At 46.6% G+C, this 17,515-nt stretch overlaps 1 protein-coding gene and 1 long non-coding RNA gene across 3 annotated transcripts; one reads left to right on the top strand and one right to left on the bottom strand.

Moving 5' to 3' along the window:
- Window positions 1-339: 339 nt before the first annotated feature.
- Window positions 340-4,319, top strand: LOC4333912 (receptor protein kinase TMK1). The gene is made up of 2 exons (XM_015776479.3): window positions 340-2,793; window positions 3,487-4,319. The coding sequence occupies exons 1-2, from the start codon at window positions 435-437 to the stop codon at window positions 4,014-4,016; spliced, it is 2,889 nt and encodes a 962-aa protein (XP_015631965.1). The 5' UTR covers window positions 340-434; the 3' UTR covers window positions 4,017-4,319.
- A 9,032-nt stretch (window positions 4,320-13,351) lies between these two features.
- Window positions 13,352-17,515, bottom strand: LOC136355559 (uncharacterized). Of its 2 annotated transcripts, none has more exons than XR_010739828.1 (3): window positions 17,371-17,515; window positions 17,196-17,293; window positions 13,352-13,805 (listed from the first exon to the last, which is right to left on the bottom strand). It is a non-coding gene; the product is annotated as an uncharacterized lncRNA (long non-coding RNA). The 2 variants fall into 2 exon arrangements; XR_010739827.1 differs by lacking the exon at window positions 13,352-13,805 and adding an exon at window positions 14,037-14,165.

The following is a 17,515-nucleotide window of genomic DNA, read 5'->3' as shown; positions in this document are numbered from 1 at the left end:
CCCCGCCGCGCGGGCGCGGGAGACACCTGTGACGCTGCCGCGTGGGCCCACACGGACGGGGCCCCACCTGCCAGCTCCGCTCCAGCGCGAAATCGCCCCCCCGCCTTTTCACTCCCGGAGAAAATACCCGGGTTGCCCCTCCTATCCAGCGCCATCCCCACGTGGGCCCCACGTGTCGGTGACCGCGCGGGCCGGCTGAACCGGGTCCGGACCGCACCGGCCGGTAGGGGTAGAACGGTCATTTCGTGCGCGGGGAGGGAGGGGAAAAAAACCCTAAAACCCGTGGGTCCCACGCATGTGCCCATGTGCCCGGTGCGGTGTGCTCTCGTCTCTCTCCTCGCTTAAATCCTCGCCACCCCAACACTTACTCCTGTTTCTCTCTCTAGTTCTCTCTCTCTTTCTCTCTCCTTGTTTCTCTCTCTAGAGCGGCGCAAATGTGGCGGCGGCGGAGGGGGGGTGGTGGTGGCGGAGGAGGAGGGGGTGTGGCGGTGGCGGTGGCGCTGGCGGTGATGCTGGTGGTGGGGGCGGCGGCGGGGGAGACGGCGGCGTCGGACGCGGCGGCGATGCGGGCGGTGGCGAGGGCTCTGGGCGCGGACAAGGCGCTGGGGTGGAGCACTGGCGACCCCTGCTCGTCGCCCAGGGCGTGGGCCGGCGTGACGTGCGACTCGGCGGGGAGGGTCACCGCCGTGCAGGTCGGGAACCGCAGCCTGACGGGGAGGCTGGCGCCCGAGGTCCGCAACCTCACCGCGCTCGCCCGCCTCGAGCTCTTCGACAACTCGATCTCCGGCGAGCTCCCGTCGCTCGCGGGGCTCTCGTCGCTGCAGTACCTGCTCGTCCACAACAACGGCTTCACCCGCATCCCGCCGGACTTCTTCAAGGGGCTCACCGCGCTCGCCGCCGTCTCGCTCGACAACAACCCGTTCGACCCGTGGCCGCTCCCCGCCGACCTCGCCGACTGCACGTCGCTCACCAACTTCTCCGCCAACACCGCCAACGTCACCGGCGCGCTCCCGGATTTCTTCGGGACCGCGCTGCCGTCGCTGCAGCGGCTCAGCCTGGCGTTCAACAAGATGTCCGGGCCTGTGCCGGCGTCTCTGGCCACCGCGCCGCTGCAGGCGCTCTGGCTCAACAACCAGATTGGGGAGAACCAGTTCAACGGGTCGATTAGCTTCATCTCCAACATGACCTCGCTCCAAGAGCTTTGGCTTCACTCCAATGACTTCACTGGCCCCTTGCCTGACTTCTCGGGGCTTGCAAGTCTCTCCGATTTGGAGCTCCGTGACAACCAGCTCACCGGTCCGGTGCCGGACAGTCTTCTGAAGCTCGGATCTCTGACCAAGGTGACCCTGACGAACAATTTGCTGCAGGGGCCGACGCCCAAATTTGCCGATAAGGTGAAAGCAGATGTGGTGCCGACTACGGAGCGGTTCTGCTTGAGCACCCCTGGACAACCTTGTGATCCCCGTGTAAACCTGCTGCTGGAGGTGGCGGCTGAGTTCCAGTACCCGGCGAAGCTCGCAGATAATTGGAAAGGGAATGATCCGTGTGATGGTTACATTGGTGTTGGATGCGATGCAGGGAACATTACAGTGCTGAATTTTGCCAGGATGGGGTTCAGTGGGAGCATCTCCCCAGCTATCGGGAAGATTACAACACTTCAGAAGCTTATTCTTGCAGACAACAATATTACTGGCACGGTGCCGAAGGAGGTTGCTGCTTTGCCTGCTCTGACGGAGGTTGATCTGTCGAATAACAATCTTTATGGGAAACTCCCTACCTTTGCAGCGAAGAATGTGCTGGTGAAAGCTAATGGCAACCCGAACATTGGCAAGGATGCTCCTGCACCGTCTGGATCAGGTGGTAGTGGCGGCAGCAATGCGCCAGATGGTGGGAATGGCGGTGATGGAAGCAATGGGAGTCCCTCTTCGTCTTCTGCTGGAATCATTGCTGGCTCAGTGGTTGGTGCTATTGCTGGAGTAGGCCTTCTTGCTGCATTAGGTTTCTATTGCTATAAAAGAAAACAGAAGCCTTTTGGAAGGGTTCAAAGTCCACACGCTATGGTTGTTCATCCTCGGCACTCAGGGTCAGATCCTGATATGGTTAAAATCACAGTTGCTGGTGGCAATGTCAATGGCGGTGCAGCTGCAAGTGAGACATACAGTCAAGCGAGCAGTGGTCCAAGGGATATTCATGTTGTTGAAACTGGAAATATGGTAATTTCAATTCAAGTCCTCCGCAATGTGACCAACAACTTCAGTGATGAGAATGTCCTTGGCCGTGGTGGCTTTGGCACTGTGTACAAGGGTGAGCTTCATGATGGCACAAAAATTGCTGTGAAGCGAATGGAGGCTGGTGTGATGGGTAACAAGGGGCTAAATGAGTTTAAATCAGAGATTGCTGTGCTGACCAAGGTTCGCCATCGGAACCTGGTGTCACTGCTTGGCTACTGTCTCGATGGCAATGAGAGGATTCTAGTGTATGAGTACATGCCACAGGGGACACTGAGTCAACACCTGTTTGAGTGGAAAGAACACAATCTGCGGCCGTTGGAATGGAAGAAGAGACTTAGCATTGCGCTTGATGTTGCAAGGGGTGTTGAGTATCTTCACAGCCTTGCACAGCAGACCTTCATCCACAGAGACTTGAAACCATCAAACATACTCCTCGGTGATGACATGAAGGCAAAGGTGGCAGACTTTGGATTGGTCCGGCTTGCACCGGCTGATGGGAAGTGCGTGTCAGTAGAGACAAGGCTTGCTGGCACTTTTGGATACCTTGCTCCGGAATATGCAGGTGATCATCCTTTTCTTTTTGCTTCAGTATTCAGATGTTTTGTGTTCAGTATAACAAACAAGTGCAATATATTAGAACTGAGGGATGTCTAAAGTAGCAACACCGACCAAATGCCAAAACTAGAGGCTTAGTGCTCAAGTTTGAAATGATCATTTAACTCTCATTTAGTTATGAGCTTACTCATTCTATAGATGTGGTAGTTGCTTATTAATAAAATTTGATCTCATCTATAGGAGATGTGGTAGTTGCTTATTAATAAAATTTGATTATTCCGAAGGAAAAGTTGTAGGGCAGTATGTGATATCTGAAAACTAACGAAATGTATTTACTCAATCATATATGAAGTCTTGGGTAATCATTTCTGTGATAAACTAGGATGAGTTCAGTGTCCTGAGTAGGTTCATGTAATCAGAATTTGATATTTCACTTGAATTATTATTTTTAGCCTATGGTTGAGCTAACCGTTCTGATTACATGAAGCACAAATGTTAATGTAAGAAATGCTGATTTCTAATTATGTACACAAGCATTGACAAACATTTTTATAAGAGGTTTCTTTTGCATGCTATACCAGCTCTTCGATGATTTGAGCAACAATGCAATTTTTAAAATCATTATTTCTTATGCCCGGGACTGTCACTTCTGGTATTTGTATCACTTGCACTAACCTTACAAGTTATGTTCTATTTGCAGTTACTGGACGAGTAACAACAAAAGCAGATGTCTTCAGCTTTGGTGTCATCTTGATGGAGCTGATCACTGGACGCAAGGCGCTTGATGAGACTCAGCCTGAAGACAGCATGCACCTGGTAACATGGTTCCGAAGAATGCAACTTAGCAAAGACACATTCCAGAAAGCAATTGACCCAACAATTGACCTCACCGAGGAGACACTTGCAAGCGTTAGCACTGTCGCTGAGCTTGCTGGTCACTGCTGTGCTAGGGAACCACACCAGAGGCCTGATATGGGTCATGCTGTCAATGTGCTCTCTACTCTTTCGGATGTTTGGAAACCGTCTGATCCAGATTCAGATGACAGCTATGGTATCGATCTAGACATGACACTGCCGCAAGCATTGAAGAAATGGCAGGCCTTTGAGGATAGCAGCCATTTTGATGGCGCGACGTCTTCATTCCTTGCTAGCTTGGATAATACTCAGACAAGCATACCGACGAGGCCTCCAGGATTTGCAGAATCATTCACCTCTGCTGATGGAAGATAGGGTAGCTTGTGTGAAATCTCAAGCTTGACGGAAGCAGAACATCCAAGTGATCCTTTTTGTTCATTCCTTTAGTCTCCTCACTCCCCTGCTTTTTAATGTTTCTTGGTTTGGCTATGTGCTGCCTTGTAGCTGTCCTTTGATCATGTATCTTGTGATCTTGACTCAAAGAATTGCCTGGAAGTTTGCAAATTTGCTAACTGTTCTGTTCTGCCATAATTCTGAGCTTAAAACAGGAGCGGTGAAGGGCTGCTGGGCTGTATCAACACTACTCCCTGCTCCTTAACATCATCTCAGTTGTAGTCATTGTTGCTACTGTATTCTTTTAGTTCTATGATGATCATGATTGTACCAGAACCATCTCAATTATTGGAGACCGTGGTCAGGGCGTCAGGCCGTCTCCTAACTGTCAAAATTATTGAACCGATAGATACCTTGTCATGTGATTGCTAACCAGGTTGGAAGAAGTAGTTATAAAACTAATCCGTTTGGTACCTGGAGCCTGAAGAGGCATCGGGTGCGGCTCCAATCTTCAAAGCTGCAGCTGCTCCAACACGCTAACCCTGATTGCACTGTTGTACCTAAGATCATGTGACACACAGCTTCAGTTTGGTGCCTGCCAAAAAAAAAAAAAAAGCTTCAGGTTTCAGGCAGCTGTGCGACGCATCGACAGCACAGCGTACTATGCTCCCATGTTAGAGAAACCTAACTGCAATAGGAGCTGGGACAACGGACAGTGACGCTGATGCTTTGCTGAATTAATGCGTCATCAGGTAGCCTTAAAACCGAAATAAGACAATAATAGACACAAGAGGCGACTGTGACGCTGGTTTCTGGACGGTGATTGAGACCTGGAATGCGATCCAGTTTTCTCTGATCGCGACCCACAGGTGCGCGTGTTCATCTGCATGGCACTGTTGTTTGAATGCAGATTTTTCCATACATCATATCTGGCGATTTCCCGGTTCTTGTGGACACTCGTTTTGCCTGGTTGGATGGACGGACAATGGACAAAAACACTGCGTATGTATCTTCTTCCAGCTGCTCACTTCCAAGCCATGTCACTCTCGGCTCCAGGGTGTCACAGTGTGGCAGTTAGCAGCTCAAATTGGAGGATTTCCAGGGAAAATGGGGCCAGTAGACGCTGTAGCCTGTAGGCATAATTGGGGGATACTACTTCATGACCTGCTTTATGAGCTGCCATTGGTCTGCCGGCTCAAAAACAGGAGAAAGCAAGGCTGTTTTTATTTTGTGTGTGTGTGTGATCACGACTACTCCATTTGAGCATCTGTGGCTGGATGAGGGGGTGAGTAGGATTTGGACAGCGTCCTTGATTTGTGGGAAAGTTTTCTGGTTTGGTTGGCAGTTGGAGTTGGCGTTGGACGCGCCGGTCCGGGGGACCATGCGCTTTCCCGCGTTGGTGTTGCAAAGAAAAGCCGATTTTCTGTGAGTGGTCGTTGGCTTGCTATTTGGGACTCCTGCGATGCGAGGCCGACGACCTCCGGATATATGGGCATATGGCTAGTTGCTAGTTGGAGGAGCAGCTGAAAGATTTAAGGCTTATTTGGTTCACAGAATTTCTAAATCACAGGAATATTAAAAACGTAGGAATAGTGTAGAAATGCATGTGCAAAACAAAGGACTGCAAGATAGGAATTTTTCATACACTGAGCTAAACAAAAGAGGATAGAGTATATGTTTTCATTCCTATGGAATTAGAACATTTTGGAGGATTTTTGGAGGATTGGCATAGTGTTCCTATGAAAATTTTTTCTTTGAATCCTACAAACTGAATGCATGAATAGTGCTTATTTCAAAGGATTTGAGATTTCCTTTAGGAATCTTTCAAAACGAATAAAGCCTTAGTTACCAGGGATGAAAATGGTATGGATGTTAGCAACAATGTCGGCTACCAGTTTTCTATATTTTGTGTATTGAAATTGTCTGGAACTGAGGAGGAACTGATCTACTGAGCAATGTATGCCCAGATCACCCGAGTTTAAGTTCTCAACGAGGCGAATTTGAGTGCATGTTTTCTCCTAGGTTGGCTGAGTTTTAAATATATTGTTTGGAACGAAAATATAAACGGTAGTGTCTTGGTTGGTTGGACATAAGTCATATGTAATGTTTGGTTGGATTTTTGGCTTCGATTTAAAATAACGGAATTGCTAACCTCCATTCAACAAATAAACAAAGCCCTCATCTTGCAGATTTTAGTCCATCCACTCCGAAGATTCGTACGCGTGATCTTGTCCAACTCTGTTGATCGGTGATGACCCAACGAGTTAGAGCATATCCAAGAGAGTGGCTATTTTTTACTCCAAATATCCTATTTGAAAACTTAACAAAAATTTAGAGAGCCAAATCTACGTTTTACTCCAACAGCATCTCCATTTACACTCTCCAATTTAATAGTAGGTCCCATATGTCAATCTCCGTGTTGTTCTTCACCCACCTCTCCTTCTCCCCTCTTCTTTGCAGCGCGGCACGGGGATGGAGGCGGCGCCGGCGGGAGCAGCACGGGTGGCGGAGGACGACGGGGGCGGCGCGGGGATGGAGGCGACGCCGGCAGGAGAGGCGCGGGCGACGAAGGCCGGTGGGAGCGGCGGCTATGGCGACGTCGAATCCATGCGCGTAAGGCGACGGTGACGGCGGATCCACTCCTCACCAGCCCTGTATTCCTCGATAGCCATCCGCCGTCGAGCCTCCTTCCTTTGCTACTCCCTCCCTCACCGTTGCGCCGCCGCCTCCACTCTGCTCGCTGCACCGGTCAGCCACAGCGGTTGACCCGGCAGCGGCGGCGAAGGAGGAGGATGCAAGCGAGCGGCCGCGGAGGCGCTTGACCCGGCGGTGACGGCTAGCAGGGGTGGAGGATGCGAGCGAGCCAGCGACGGCAGATAACGATGAGGTAGCGTACGGCGGCGGCCTCGGCAGCGGTCGACGGCGCGGTGGACAAGGGGCAGCGTCGGCAGAGGGGCGGCGCTGGCGTCATCAATCTGGGAGGAGGGGGAGGGAGAGGGGAAAAGCCATGGGGCCCATGTTTGGCAAGGCAATTTTGGCTGGCCAAAGTTTGCCAGTGTGAGAAGAAGTTTGGCTAGCCGGATGGCTTGCCCATTCAGTTAGCTAGTCTGTTGGAGTATGTTTTTGGTTTAAAATTATCAAATTGTAATTTGGAGAGGGAGATAGAGAGGCTGTTGGAGATGCTCTTAGCGCTGATGAGGGGATCGTCGAGGTGGGGGCCACCGGCTTGAGGAGTACTCCCTCCATCCCATAAAAACCAACCTAGTATCGAATATGACACATCCTAGTACTAGTAAAAGAATATGTTACATTCGGTCTTAGATTCGTTTTTTATAGAACGGATGGTATAGACCGAGCGGAGCGTGCCCCAAGGCCGAGTGCCTTCCTTGGGTATAGTGGCATCAAAGGAAGCGCGGGGAAATCAACCTTGCATCCGAGTAAGGAAGGAGGAGGGGGTAGTTGCACAAATTTCAAAGCAAATAGAATAGTCCAAAATTCACATAATGTGATATACTCCATCCGTTTCTAAATACTGAAAAACTTTTTAGCACATTTTTTATCATTCGTCCTATCAAAAACTTTTGTGAAATATGTAAAACTATATGTATATAGAAAAGTATATTTAACAATGAATCAAATGATAGGAAAAGAATTAATAAGTGCTTAATTTTTTTAGTAAGACGAACGGTTAAACATGTTTAAAAAAATCAACGACGTCAAATATTTAGAAACGGAGGGAGTAACATTTTTTGTCACATGATATATAGACAATCACAATAATATACTACTTCCATTTGAGTTGCACAAATCTTGAAGCAAATACAATATATAGCACAAAATTCACACAACGTGATACTGTATAAGCCTTTTTTTTTCACATATTGCATAGACAATCGCTTAAAATAATATACTAATTCCATTCCAAAGCAAATGGAATTAATCTAAGAAGTGTTCACAGGCAACACACGTTGCTACGCGAACACACGCTCCACAGACTCTATCGAGCAGCCGCGCGCGCGAGCTCCGAAACGATTATGCGTCATGATGGTACAGGCACCACACGTTGCTTCTACGAGGGGGAGGACGTTACGTTACGACAGCCAGCGCCCAGCTGGGGCGCTTGGACGTACGCCCGCGGCCCGCCCGCCCGCCACCCCCCTGCTGCATTGCGTGAAGAGACACGCGAGTGTACGGTGCGCGGCAGCGGGCCACGGCGGCGTGCGCACGAAAGAGCGCGCTCGACGGCGACCCCGACCTCCCCCCACCCCCACCCCCCTCCCCCGCGCGCGCTGTGCGTTCGTTCGTACGCATCATCATACATGGGCGGCCACGACACGAGAGACGCGCCCCCCGTGACCCGTGGTGACCGCGCGCGCGCGAGCGGCGAGCCGCGAGATCGATCCAATCCAATCCATCCACCGAGCCGCGCGCCGTGCGTTGCGCGCGCCTCGGGCTCGGGAGACGGGAGGAGGCGCGGGTCGCGTCGCTTCGCGTCTCTCGCTCCCGCGTTGGAGTGAAAACAGTACGAAACGGACTTTTTATCGCTTTCGTTTTTATATTTTTTTCGGAATTGGAAACCCTAGATATAAAAACGGAATTGAATATTATCGAAATAAAAAACGGAGCGAAAACGAACCGGCGCAAATACGGTAACGAAAATTTATCGGAATAAAAAACCCCTCAAACTGATAAATACAATTGAATAAATTATCTATGTTTAAAAGAGTAATGTTGTTGATAAATCAATGTAGCACAAAATATATATATTATTATGTAATTTTAGATTTGCATAACAAATATTTTTTAAAAAAATAACAGCAAAACACCATGGTATCCACTATTTATTACTTAAAAAAGAATCAAGGGTATTTCAGTCACAAAATTTCTGGTAATTCCGAGGAAATTTCCGGAAATTCCAATAAAATTTCCGAAAAGTTTCCGACCGATTCCGAGTTCCGACGAAAACTGCCCTTATCATTTCCGATTCTGTTTCCGAGAAAATATTTCCGAATTCGTTTCCGTTTCTGAAAAATTCCGAAAAAATTCCGACCGACAGATTCCGTTTTCGAAAATAGATTCGAAATCCGAAAAGTTTCCATACCGTTTTCACCCCTGCTCCCGCGGCGTGCGTGTGGTGTGGTGCGGTGGAGCGTGAGGACGGAAAGGGACCAAGCAAACCGATCAGCGTCCAGGCCTGGCCGGAGTCGCGACTCTCGTCCGCCGTCCGAACGCTAGCTGTTTGCTCGCTGTCACACAGCCGGGCAAAAACATCGCGTGCCGCTGCCACGGTGTCGCCTTGCTCCTTTCCACATGATATATACTAAAAGTATGGCAACTATTTCCACTTTGTATTATGTTGAAATCTGCTCATGGTTGGATGCAAAGGTTTGACTCGATCTGATCCATGTACTGATTTCTACCGCGGGGATTAGTAGCCATAGTAATTAAGAACTGTGTAGGATTATGTCGATAAGGGCTGGACCGAACCGGTTTGTGCTTGGCTAATTGGCTTGGCGATAATTGCGCCGGCCGGAAAAGTGGGTTATCTTGCTAGCTAAAGTAGGAGTACTCCAGCTCGCATTGCATGCGTGACCACTGCGTAGAATGGATGCCCATAGCTGGTCCGGGACTAGCTAGAAGAGAGGCCTCGATCCAGTAGGGCCCCTATGCCTCCAAGTGGATCGAAATATGGTATGGAATGTTCCTCACCTTCTTGGGACTAGTTGACCTGCTAGCTGTTTCTAATTCTAGGTACGTTCTTATCCATTGATGATTTTTCAGGGAAGTAATTAACTTGTCTTACGAAATTAAGGATGGAAAATAGGATGGCCGATGGAGCTAGCTACTAATATAGCACATGATGTTTGTTGTTCAGGGTTTGCGTGGTAATTTGTTTTCTTGTACCTTAGACATGATGAACACATACGTCATAACGTCACTCTGTTTCGTCAGTATCACTATAAGCCGTAATACTTATTAGCGTAAAAGAACAATATACATGGTGAAAAATAAACCACAATAAACAAGTTCTTAAAATAGTTTTAAAATTTAAATTTTAGCTACGGAGCATAAGCTAGAGTAATCTCCTCCTAACAGCTCGATAAATGGAACAGGAAGGTCCAGGTTTCAGTGGACGCCATGGGGATAACTTCAGGGCTTCAGGCCCAATGCTACGTACGTTCGCCAGGGAAATTCTTCACATCCAAACAATGTTGCCATGGCACTGGCACCACTCTGCATCTGAAAAGGAAAAAGTTCACTGCAGGTCCCTCATCTTGTCGTCGAGTTTCAAAATAGTCTCAAAACCGGAATACCAAATATATCGCATCCCTAATCCTTCAAAACCATGTCACATTGAATCCTAAGACAAAATTGAGAGCGGTTTTCACGGCCGTGGCGACTGATCAGCGTGGGACCCACATCTCATAAGAAAATCATCACCGCCCCTCTCTTCCCTCCGCTCCCGACGCGGCGCCCGTGTCCGCGCCCACCTCCACGGTGCTCGCCTCCGCCTCCGTCTCTGCGCCCGCCGCCACAGCGTCTACCTCCAACTCTGTGCGGGCATGCCTACTGCCGGGAAGCTCGCCTCCCCCTTTGTGTGGGCACGCCCATTGCCGCGGCGCTAGTCCCCGTCTCTGAGTCCATCGCTGTGACACCCGCCTCCGTCTCTACATCCACCACCTCGATGTGCGCATCCGCCTCTGCGCCCACCGCCGCGGTGGTAGAGCGGTCCAGATGCGGTGCCGCGGCGATCGATCGACTTTCCTCCGGTGATGTTGCCATATAGGTAATAGATGCTGGGGCCAGCGACCACCACGGCGATGATGTCGGGGGCGAGGGATGCCGAGGCCAGAGAGGAAGGCGAGGACGGCATCAGGATTCTAGAGCGGACCTAAGGTGGGAGAGCTTCTCCAAAATCTTGGCTGCTTGGGCTCAAGTAAGGCCGTAGGTGATGACGAGGTACTCCTCGAAAATGAAGGGTTTGGAGGAGACAAGCACGGTGGCGTAGGGGAGGCGGCAAAGAGAGAAGGACCTAGAAATTTCCACCAAGGAAGGATGCGCCGTTGGAGGTGAATCATGGCGACGGCGATGTAAGGATAGTGATCAAGTGAAATTGCTGGCCGCCGCGGTCGTTGGCAGTATGGAGGCCAGGAGAGGCACCGGCCGTGTAGCCACGTGTCAGACGGCCTCCATGTAGCCGGTGCCTCTCATGTTCAGCCGCTGCTCGTCACCGGCTACATGGAGGCCAGGAGAGACATGTAGAAAGAGGGGGAGAGAGGTAGAATAAGATATAGCCACTGACACGTGGGTCTCATGCTGACTTAGCCGTCATGTCAGCCAAAACTGCTCTCAATACTGTCCTGGGACTTAATGTGGTCCGGTTTTAAAAGATTAGGATTGCATTATATCTGGTATTCTGGTTCAAGGATAATTTCGAAACTCGACGTCAAGATGAGGGACTTTATGTGAACTTTTTCCCATCAGAAAAAGTTACGTGTACATGGGCTGGGCTCATGAGATAACTGGGCCTAATCCTCTTAGTCAGGACGGTTATCTTGTCTAGGAATTCCTCTTGTCTACGGGCTGGGTTCTATGCATCGAAGCGATGTCAATGCAGCGTGTCGGCCCTGAACGTTTTCAGCGGCAGCCCAGGTTTCACCGTGCTAGGCGGTTGAGCCGTTTTCCCTCTTGTCGGAATAAGTTCACTTGGTGATCCTCAAAAGTGATCGAAATCTAATATATGACTTTCAATTATAAAACTGGATATCTGGACCTTCAAACTTTTAAAACTGGTGCAATTTGACTCCTTGATGGTTTTGGAGGGCGGTTTCGCTGACGTGGCGGTATTGACCGGGTCTCCTTTACACGTGACATTGACGTGGCGTTTAGGTGGCATTTAGAATAAAAAATATGTGTGGGATCCATTTGTCATTGACACAGAAAACAAATTATGGGACCCATGTGTCCCTTGTCTCTCTCCCCTCCCTCTAGTTCCTTCTCCCTCCTCGCCACTCCCGCTTTCTCTCTCCCGTGGCAGGCAGCGAGGGCCGGAGCGGCGGCAGGCGGAGACGGCGGCGAGCGGCGGAGACGTGGGAGTGGCGGCGGCAGGCATTGGATCGGCGACGGCGGCCTCGGGAACCGCATCCTTGCTGCCGCGTCGGCCTTCCTCTACGCTGTGCTCACCGCCCGTGTCCTCCTCGTCGACACGAGCAATGAGATGGACGAGCTCTTCAGCGAGCCATTTCCCGGCACGGCGTGGCTGCTCCTGCGCGACTTCCCACTGGTGTTGATGCGAAAAACACACACTGGTCTGGAAGGTCTGCTTAACTTCAGTGCATGTCCAAAATCTTGTTTTTAGGTTCATGAGCGTGCCAGTTGATTTGATCCTGCAATCAACAAGAATAAAGACAAGAAAAACCGCGGTTAAATCCATAAACGATAGCCGATCGGCTAGTCGCCGATGATATATTATTTATCTTCAAGCCGATGTCATATTGAAATCGATCGGCAGTCATAAGTAAATAAGATAAGACTAAATCTACTCGATCGGCTGTAGATATTAACGACATATAATCTCTTCGTCGATGTATATTTAAACTAAGTAATTGGGATAGATCGGTCGCCATGCCGAGACGGTATAAATCACTTAAGTAGAAATATACAATAACATAAGTATTATAAACATTTATAGCATAGCCGATCAGATAGATCTAGCATGTATCGGCTAATACTCCGATACCACTCTATACCAGGATACTAAAACAAGCAGAATATATCAAACAAGAAGCCTAATATACCTTAATGCAGTAAGATCTTAATATAAAGGACAGATTTAGCATATCAATCAAGCATATGAAATACAAAATAGCTAAATCAGGTAGGATCGGCTGAAACCCCGATGCTATCTCCCTGATGATCATAAAACAAGCTGGATATCATAATTATAGATATTACTTAATAGATCGAACTCAACCGATGCAGCATTAGGCATAAAGATAAGTATAAGATCTAAGCAAGATGATGAAAATTTCTAAGAGATGGTAGATATACAATATAATCTAACTAATAACAAGATATAACTCTACCGATTGCTTCCTAACAGTAAGAATCAGCCGATGATAAGTTATATAGAGCAACTAACAAAGGTTACAAAGTGTATATGATAACAAGACGAATTACATAAACAAAATTAGAGTGTCATAAAGATAGAAGCACTAATCCTGAGAACGCAAGCCACCATGACAAGTTTACCTTTAGTTGAAGATCGAATCGATGCAGCTCAACCTAAAAGCAAGAACTCGTCGAAATAGAACGAAAGTAAAAAGGATGGCGATGCGTCAAAAGTGTATCGAACTGATGTTAGTTGATTACATGGATTCGGATCATATTTATACCCGAGATACAAAATATGTCCTTGCCGGACACGACTCTTATCTCTAACAAACTCCAAGATAACATAAGTCTTTGCGGTAGACTTTTGCCTAAACATATCTCTAAGGAAATTACATAATATCCTGATTAATAGATACAATTGTCTTATTCAGAGCTTTATCTCTATCGTGGCAATCCCTGTGAAGCACGTCAATCGATTTTAGAAACAGCCCCGAAGCCATCTTTGTTAGAATCGGCTATACCAACTCCATCGGCTGTATCGGCTGTCCTCTGTCCGATTCATCTTAGCCGATGCAACTGATGCCACCACCGCCGATGCATACTCTGTTCTTCGAATTCAGCCTGAGATGTGCCCGTCAATCCACTCGATGGCGGCGACTAGATATGTTACACATTCAGAAGACTTGACAAAAATAGCTAAAGATCTACAATATCTCAAATATTCTTAACTTAACTCATACTCATTCTCAAGGAAGTGCACTAGATTCACACTTTCATCTTAAGCATGAATATACATAGCAAGATACATTTAAAGCAAATAAAATTTAGATTACAACTACTAAATAGATACATGGGCCGACCGGCCAAATATAACTATATTAGAGAACAACGAAAGCTTAACTACCCAATCCTCAAGCACACCGACTAGAGGTTTACCCCATAAAATTCAAATCCTAGAAGAAATAGACGAAACCCACATCACTCAAATCTAACTAAGCCTATTCCTGCAAAACAAAACTAGACAACATATGACAAGACTCAGTACATTAATCAAATTAATATACTGGCAAGAAGCACTATCAAACCTACATATATGAAAACCTACATACATGAAAGCTCTAATTCAACGGAAGGCTATTTGTGGTCTCAATTTTCTTTCAGCATAAAGCAAGTTTTAGTTCACAATCCATTTGCAACATAATTTAAGCAAATCATTTAAGCAATATGTAAAGCATAATAATCATGGCATGATATCAACATAAATAGATAGACATCATTCCCTTACAACACAACGGTAAATAAGGCAATCATATAACATATACCAATCTCAACATCATCTCAAAACATTTAGTTTCAAAAGCATTTAGAAATCACACGATTATACCCATAGCACATCATCATGTCGCTCATGACCGTGAGCACGGCTAAACGATTAATTTAAAGAACTCTGCAGAGTTTGTACAGCTTTACCCACATGATATGAACACTCTAGTTTGTTTTGTGCTCACGACGCACCACGACACTCTACACGTTGAGTGCGGTCTAGAGGTCATAACGAAGCCTTTGTACTACTTAGAATCTAGCCTTGCACCAGCGCGATATGTGTTCCTCCATCCTAGGCATACTTGGAGATATGTCTAGAACCGTTAAGTGGCGGGCCCACGCCTTAAATTTAACGTCGTGGTGGCGGACACGATGGGAACCCACCACGTGGCACAATACCGTTGTATTGGACAGACTTAGTCACCTAAACTACCACGTCGAGGTAAATAGGAAGTTCCTGTAAATCATCGACTAATCCCTCAGGATTATCGACTAACTCATACACACCGGCCTACCAGAATGGCTAGTCCTAAATAGATTAATCAGCTTAGGCCATCCCATACTAGCACATGTGGATGTACGGTAAACATAATGGGTGGTATGATGTTCGGTCCTTAATCGACTCAGGCGAACACTCCCCCTATCGGTATGCAACTACTACCATATGCATACCACTTGCCGCCCAAGTATAAAATCACATTTTATTTCACAGATAATCATAGAATTACCCCTGAACATAATGTTTAAAAAGAGTTCCAAATAGTATATCAAGTGACTCATTGCCATGTTTTATTTATCACTAAGCAAGGCTAAGCATTTGCACTTTATAAAAGCATAGTATAGTCATATGAGCACAATCAAAGTACTCTTATTAATCCTAAGGTTCAAAACAGGAAGTGATTTTCAAAAGGGGAGTTATGCATCTTTTTAAGGGACATCTACAATTTATAGTTTGGAAGTACCGATAGTTATAAATACGCATGCAAATTTACAATCAAAACATTTAGCCCGAAAATATGGGATTCAATGTGTTCAAAGGAAGGGCAACACTTGCCTTGGTTGATATAACACCTTCTTGAGATCAGCTATAAGACCAATCACCTCACCGATAACGAATTCACCGTCTAAATGCCAAAATATGTAAAAAATCTAAAATGCTCTGAAATGCATGATTTTACTGGTGTGGTTAGGTGCTGGTCTAAGATGAATTTAGGTGAAAGAATTTATATTTTATCACTTTGCATTAGAGAGTTATAAATTTTCAAGGTTTAATTCTAGCACTAGATTAATTAAGCTCTAATAGCCCTTAGGTGCATTTTAGGTCCATGATTTATGAATTGTTGGCTTGCTGAAGTGAAGGGGATGTTCTCAGGTGTTCAACAAAATTGGTTTCACAATTTTTAGAATTGGGATGATTTTACTATGAATTTTACAAGCTAAGTGATTTATTATAGTAGTTGTTAACTATTTCAAATTTTAGACAAGTTTTGGGTACTGTGTCATATTTTATTTGATAAAAACTAAGTTCATGGTTCTTAGAATCTAGCAAACCTGAGATCACTTCATTTAGACTTGTATTAAATTTTATATGAATTCTAGAAGTTTCTATACCGTTCTTTAATATTAACTCATTATTCAAATTTTAGTGATGTTTCTAGATATGGTTTCTTCTACAGATTTATCTACAGAACAAATGCACATGATTTTATCAAACTAAAAATTTTTTAGTTTGCCTCATTTGGAGTTAAAATGAATTACTTATGGATTTTATAGTTTCTAGTTTACACTATACTAGTTATTTTACTAATTAAATAATTGGTGATGATTTTAATACAGAAAGTATCAAGTTTTAGTTCATTTAAATCAAGAGTATGGTTTTGTGAGAACACTGAAACTTTGTTCACTCCAAAATGAGTTAAAATGAAGTTTATATGAATTTTCTAAGTTGGAGATTGCTCTATGTTGATCATTTATTATGTGAATTATTAGAGCTATTTCTTCTACTATAAGTGCCAATTTTTATGTTTCTAAATTAAATTTCATAAGTTGGTGAGTTCACAGATATTTTATTCATATCAAATGAGCTAAAATGGATTTTACATGTATTTTACAAGTTTGATCATTTTTCTGTTGAACACATATTGGTTTGAGTATTTTTCTTATTATTTTCCAGATTTTAAAAGGATTGGGTCCACAGGTCAGTGAGAGAACTTTTGCAGAAAAGTCTCTGGAAATTCTAGGAATAAGTCCCGTAGTCCTTAGCACATGTTTAAATGAAATTTTATTAAGAGGGCTCCATGTTTTAGGTATTTATAATTAGATCCAGGTCCCACATGTCATTCTAAGTATTTTTACAGGATAAACCGTACAAGATTTTAAACTCATACTAATCAAATCCTTAGCATCTAATGAAGTGGGGCCCTTATGTCAGTGGGACAGTGGCAAGGAGAGGCAGAGCAGCGGCTGGCGCGGCAACCCGGCGAACTTGTCGCCGTCGCCGGCGGCGATTGGTGCTAGATCTCGCGAGGCGGTCAAAAGATAAAGTGTATAGTGGGAGATGATGAAGCTAAGGATGGTGTTCTCACGGGCTGCGGTGGTCGGTGTCAGAGATGGCGGCAGCGCGAGCGGCGGTGAGCTTCGGCATGCATGTGCATGTCGAGCTCCGGCTTGTTTCGGTGTGAAAGAGTGTATGCATGTGCTTCTACGGAGTGCCTGGGTGCTCACTTGAGGTCGTGTGTGCGCCGGCGGAGCTTGAACGACGACGGCAAGCCGAGGAACTCTCCGGCGGCGATGGATGGCGTCGGCTCGCTCCGGTCTTCGGGCTGCCAAGGAAAGGAGGGAGACAACTCAAAACCTATCTGAGGATGCCACACGTGCGAATAATTGCGCCGAAGCTCACCCGAGAGCGAGGAATCGAAGGAATAAGCCGGCAGCCGGAGATGAGGAAGGCGAGCTCGATCTTTAAGACGGCAGTGCATAGGCCTCGATCTTCTTGAGCGTCTTTCTCCCTGGACCTAGGCGACGTCGCTGGCGCAGTGGCTCGG

The sequence above is a fragment of the Oryza sativa genome, chromosome 3 (assembly GCF_034140825.1).
Source record: "Oryza sativa Japonica Group chromosome 3, ASM3414082v1".
NCBI classification, from domain to species: domain Eukaryota; kingdom Viridiplantae; phylum Streptophyta; class Magnoliopsida; order Poales; family Poaceae; genus Oryza; species Oryza sativa.
This window is presented reverse-complemented; position numbering and strand designations above follow the sequence as displayed.